We start from the raw sequence: 6,000 nt of genomic DNA, 5'->3' as shown, positions 1-6,000 counted from the left end.
GATTCTGATGGTGCTTGCCCTGAAACAATTATGCCTCTTCCAGGACACTAGTGTATGCCAGCAAACAGAGGTTGCAATTTCACCACAGATTTTGCTGAAGGAAGCACCAACTGCAAAATAAATTTTCAATATTAACTAAAAAGATGAGGGAGAGTTAATGTGGATAAATTAAAGGGTAAAAAGGTTCAGAAGGATTACAAAAATGTCGTCTGAGATGGTTATCTCAATTTCAATAATTTTGGAAACATTCAAGGCCTTATAAATAAAAGAAACCTCTGCAGAGTTGGAAGTCAGTAGTTGGAACACTGGCTGAATTGAAATCCTGAACCTTTTAGAAGAGAAAATTCCAGAAAGTGTTTCATATTCAATCACCTTAGATTTCACAAAACCTGTGTAAAAGAGTGTGTGCAGCTGCTAACACTGCATAACCACCAAGTGCAAAATGAAGAAGGGTACAAGCTAATTGTAACTTTAGAGAGATTTACACACAAAAGAAAGAAGTAAAATCGATGTAAAATCTGGTGTTTTTGATTAAGTAATGTGTATTGAACGAGAGCTGGATTTCCACTGAGTATTGAACGAGTTTATTTTCAATTTTGCCCCATTTTTTATCTGACTTGTGCAAGGTAGAGTAAATGAAAAATACAGTGATTCATTATCAAATCCTTAACTGAAACTATAATAAAATTCCCACACAGGCCCATGATACTTAATTGACCATTGAAAATCTAGAGAATGAAAGCTTGAAAGCCTTCTTGCCTACCCGCATACAACGAAATGAACCCCCTGAACCATACTGGCAGAACTAAAGGAAACTGAAAAATGTCAGAATTAACTCATCTGTTAGCAGGAACACAAACACAATCTACATCAGCATAATGAAGAAAGTTAATGATTTTAATAAACACTATACCTATAATCAACATCTTGTTGATTAGGTAATTACAGATAATCAGCTTTTAAAGCTACTTGTCATTGGAAGTAGTTTAATTGTAGATAACTGAGACAAGGAAATGAAATTGCTTCACTAAAATACATGAAAATTCACCAATAAATCATATTATTATACACTGTCTTATTTATGTCCATTTTCAATGGGGGAACCACAGCTGGAAACTTTTACCATATCCCTTCCTTGGACATTTTCAAGAAATGGGACAGGGTGATGTTTGGGAGCTCCGGTAAGACCCTTTTCTTCTTTTTTATCTCTGTCATCTTCAAAGATTCTGAATCCTTTGATTCTGTAACTGTTACTGAGACCAAATTGTAGAACTGTTCAAAACAAAAAATCTCTACGTATTAGTCGAGTCTATCATGTTATCCAGTGTAGGATACTGAATTCTTTCTGAACAAAACTATTTTCATTGTGCCATATAAATCAGAGTGTCAAGCTAGATTTAATTAGTCAAATGCTAAAACAAGCTACATAGCTCCACATTTGGCATTAAAAAATAAAGACTATATATGAGAGGAAATATTACCTCACAGACACCATGCAGCAACAACCTATGAAAAGAATCTTGAACCTTCAGCTCGAGCACATCCCCATCTCGACTCTCCTTAATGAAGGCCCGTATGCAATCCTGTAATGAAAAAAAGTCTTAACTATTAATAACAACAGAAGTTGATGACTCTGGATTAGGAAATTATATATTGACAAAGGCAACAATATTCATACCTCATAGCCCTCAATCAGTTCTAAAAGAAAGCTACGGCGAAGTGCCTCTCTTGTTCGACAGTCAATTCTGTGCCATGCATTTAAAACAGCAATCTTCTCAGCATTGACATGACATTTCCTCTTTAGACATGAGCTATTTTGAGCAGTAACAATAATAGCCTACCACAAAGAGAAATGTTGAGTTGGAGCTTTTGGCTAGATTACACATCAAATAACACCAAAGATTGGTGTGAGTCAATGCATGCATTGGCAATATCCTTTCTTTTCAACTATACAGAATTTGAAATTTTGGGACAGTATTTATGATTAAGAGAAGCATAAAGACCTCTTTGTCCATGTCTATATTCCTGAATTTGTCCCACTCTCCACAATTTGTCATACAAAAAGCTGATGGCAGCACTTCATCACCTGTAAAAATAACACAAAATCAGTGTTAAATTAGCTCACCTTAGTAACCACAAAGTGGTAATAGAGAATCATAACATGATACAGTTACCTACCCATCAGTAGAATAACAAGAGTAGAAAAACATGCATCATAAAAACATACAAGTTAAGTGAACTTCTGAAACAATAAGATCTGTCTGAACTCCACATTATAAAATATATTGGGTAACATCACACTTGTCTCAGCAATACAATGATAGCATGATGCAGTTACAACTTTAGGACAAAATGCAAGAAATTCAGAAAAACTTACTAGTATTCAAATCCCTTGCATTCACATGTCAGCAATGACAGATGCAGCAATGTATGTCAGAATACATGGATAAAATTACATTTGGCTAAGCAACAAGTTATTTGTTCTAAGCTTTAAATCTAAATGATTGCCTTGAAGGAAACTTTGGCAAGATTATATATGTACGCATGCGCACAGACACACACATATAATCAGAAAAGATAAAAATTATCCTATGAAATGCAGATGGTGAAATTAAGGCATATAATTACCCCAGGGTGGGGGAGCAAACAATCCTCTAATTTCTTCTGCATCTAAGCGAGGAACAAGTTCCATCAACAAACGATCATTTAACCATCTTCGAGACCGTCGATTGCTAACCTGACATGTAAGAGGAATTCGCCCCAGAATAAACTAAAACCCTTCAAATTTGATCAGTGAAAAAACTTCAGCTAACACTGATATGTCAATTCAATAACGAATGCCCCTTGTTATGTGAAACTCAAAAAAATTCTTTTCTGTTAATATATAGTTCAATATTTGAAGTAATGTTAATATAATTTCTTCAGGATAGCGCTTAGCATTTCATAGTACCAAAAAGATTCCTATCTAAACCATTAAATTGGACAGAATTTCCATCAGCTGCCATCCACTGTGGTAAATTCCTTTGTATGTGATAGCTGAATGATGTTTTTAGCAACTATAAAATATCCTTAGGAAAGAAGTTTTTTTTCTATGTTTCAAACTCACTGAATGCCTATAACATTTAATGACTTTATCCCCACCTGAAAAAGTGTAGTCAAAATATGCAGCAAACGATGAATCTCCATATTATAAGTGTGATTTACATATTTAAAACCCATATAAAAATAGATAATAACTGCTCAAAACATAAGCACCAAACATAAGGTCCACATTAATCTCATTTACATACAAATTCCATTTATTACAATTCCCATTTAAGGTAGGAAGCAATGACTGAAGTACAAGAAATTAGAGACCTTTTCAGAAAGCTTGTGAAGTTCATCCAATATGAATTAAAAGCTCCAATTCATAATGCTTGCAAATAAACAACAATAATCACTATAAACCGAGTTATCTTCACACATACATACAAGAAAAGAAAGATAATTACTTTTCCAGTTAAGCTTTCTAAGAATTCAATCTTCTTTTCAATGGAAATTCCACGCGACTTCGCACTCTCTCCTGCTAAAAACAATACCAAAAATTTAACATTTTTGACAACGCTATGAATTCATACACATCAACATTGAAGAAATTATCAAAAACTATAATCTGGGTATTAAAAAGTATAACATAAGAAACCTTTCTTGGGATCAAGAAGAGGAGACGAATGAAGGAGGTCTTCTTCTCTCTGCAGAACATCCGGTGACGCCATGATTGTTGATAAAAAAAAGGGAGAACAGATATATAGTTTGTAGTTTGGGTTTGATTAATGGGTATTGAAGAGAGTAAAGGAGAGAAAGCAGATGCTGTAGACTTTAATGGCGGTGAAGCAAACAAGGCGTTGAATGAAGAGAACACAAGGGAAAGGAAACCGGGGAGAATATGTGAGTTTACGATGCCCTTGCTACCTGTCTGAAACCAAATCTTCAGTTTCTCTCCTCCCAACAAAATGTGCTCTCTATCGTTGTACATGTGGATTTTAAATGCCCTTTGACTTTGACGGAAAGACTTGGTTCGGTTTTCCCAAGGTGCAACCCCTGAAAGCTCAAAATTTGGTGGTGCTTGAGGGACACGTATGAATAAACGTGAAGGGAAACCTCAACCACATGGACAGATAAGAATATTCTCAGTATAAAGAAAATATAAATATAATCAATAAAACTATGTATACCTATTTTGAGTATATAAATATATACACATTTATATGTATCATTATATGATTGGATGATTTTGAATTAAGAATAAAATAATAATCAATCATATAATGACACATATGAGTGTGTATATATTTGTGTACCCAAAGTGGGTACACATAGTATTGCTCAAATATAATACATCAAAGGACTTATCCACAATGTTTCATAAACTCAAATTTTTATCTATTACTTAATTTTTATTAAATTTTTTTTTAGTTATAAAAGTAAAATTATTATTTTACCATTAATATTAAAACAAATAAAATTATATCTTATTTTTTTACTTAATTTAAAAATATAACAATTTATATCCTATCCAAAAGATTGAAAAATTGTATTTTTCCTACTAGGGTTTATATTTTTTCCCTTCATTCTCTGATAATAGGACTCTAGCCAAAACTATCATAATTCTATGCTTCTTTCTCTACTACTGTAGATGATGACCCTAAATGAGATTGATAAAGCCCAAAGACAAAGAGGCCAGCTTCTCCATATTCATTGTATTTTCCATCAAATCAACTACAGACAAAGCTTTCATCGAAAGTCAAATTGACAAAAAAATGCAACAACTTCTTGTCTTTTGGAGCCGATTCAATGAAAACACTTCATCTTCAAGCTTCATTGCGTCAAGGCTTTGTCGATAGTAATAAAGGGAGAAGGATGAGATGACAACTTTTTCGACCGAAGTCCAATAGTTGGAGAATGAAGGGAAAGAATATAAACCCTAGCAGGAGAAAAAATAACTTTTCAAATTTTTTGATAGAGGGAAATTATTATTTTGTTAAACTAAGGGAAAAAAATATATAATTTTATTTATTTTAATATTAGTGATAAAATGACAATCTTATCTTATAATTATTAGAAAAATTTAATAAAATTTGAATAATAAGTGAATATTTAGGGTTTTAAAATTCAAGAATGAGATTTTGAAATGGAATAAACATTGGGTGGAAATAAATCTTTTGGCCAATATAATATTATTTTTAAATAGTTAAATTTTAAAAAATGATAAGTGTAATATTTTTGATTTCTTCATCCCAAATTATAATTTTATATATATTTTTTGTGTGTTGCATTTGATTAATATTATTGTTTATTTATCACTAATATGAAATTTTGAAAATTAGCAAGTAAATATCTAGTAATATATAGTGTTTCTTTGTCAATAATTTGGTAAACAGTGAATTACATTGTCCCTATATGATTTGGTGCAAAACCACTTTTTTATTCCTTAATAATATAAATTAGGTATTTTCACCCAAAATCAAATAGAAGAATATTGACAAAGTCTCAAAAATTTAAACAATCATATTATCTTTAATAATTTTACTTTTTAAAATTGCAAATCACCCCAAATCAACAAAATTTCAAAAAAATTTCTTCGGATTTCAAATTTACATCAAAATTCTCTTTTTTCATAGGTCAAAGGACTTATTTCCACCCAAGGTTTGTTAAAAACCCAAACTGATATCCACTAAGTGTAAAAAACTCAAACTCTCACTCACAAACTATTAAAATTAACAAATTCAATTAACTTTACGGTTAAAATCATCATTTAACTATAATTTATTAAAAATAATATAATTTTATCTTATTTTTCTCTGTGATTTAAAAAACTAACAATTTTCTCTCAGAATTAAAGTTTGAAATTTATATTTTCCCCCTTAGGATTTCATTTTGAACCAAACTTCTCCGATGTCAGAATTTGGCCACCATCTCTCTTTCTTTGTCGTCGATGGTCACCCTCCCAACACAATCTCT

General features: G+C 31.8%; 1 protein-coding gene across 2 annotated transcripts; it reads right to left on the bottom strand.

Moving 5' to 3' along the window:
- Positions 1–879: 879 nt before the first annotated feature.
- Positions 880–4,005, bottom strand: LOC123222575. 2 transcript variants are annotated; one of them, XM_044645419.1, is made up of 7 exons: positions 3,683–4,005; positions 3,492–3,565; positions 2,629–2,737; positions 2,004–2,086; positions 1,679–1,837; positions 1,482–1,583; positions 880–1,272 (listed from the first exon to the last, which is right to left on the bottom strand). In XM_044645419.1, exons 1-7 carry the CDS (start codon positions 3,753–3,755, stop codon positions 1,120–1,122), a joined length of 753 nt encoding a protein of 250 aa, XP_044501354.1. In that variant the 5' UTR covers positions 3,756–4,005; the 3' UTR covers positions 880–1,119. The 2 variants fall into 2 exon arrangements, with proteins under 2 accessions (XP_044501354.1, XP_044501355.1); XM_044645420.1 differs by having other exon boundaries at positions 3,492–3,562; positions 3,683–4,004.
- Positions 4,006–6,000: the final 1,995 nt, after the last annotated feature.

Source organism: Mangifera indica, chromosome 8 (assembly GCF_011075055.1).
Source record: "Mangifera indica cultivar Alphonso chromosome 8, CATAS_Mindica_2.1, whole genome shotgun sequence".
NCBI lineage: Eukaryota > Viridiplantae > Streptophyta > Magnoliopsida > Sapindales > Anacardiaceae > Mangifera > Mangifera indica.
Note: the sequence above shows the minus strand (reverse complement) of the source record. Positions and strands in the feature narration are given on the sequence as shown.

Bases quoted from the DNA above. Each gene is read 5' to 3' on its own strand.
- LOC123222575 (XM_044645419.1), bottom strand. From the start codon at position 3,755: ATGGCGTCACCGGATGTTCTGCAGAGAGAAGAAGACCTCCTTCATTCG. The intron at 3,566-3,682 runs GTTTCTTATGTT...TATTGTTTTTAG, and splicing joins TCTTCTTGATCCCAAGAAAG to CAGGAGAGAGTGCGAAGTCG. The intron at 2,738-3,491 runs GTAATTATCTTT...CTTACATGTCAG, and splicing joins TAGAAAGCTTAACTGGAAAA to GTTAGCAATCGACGGTCTCG.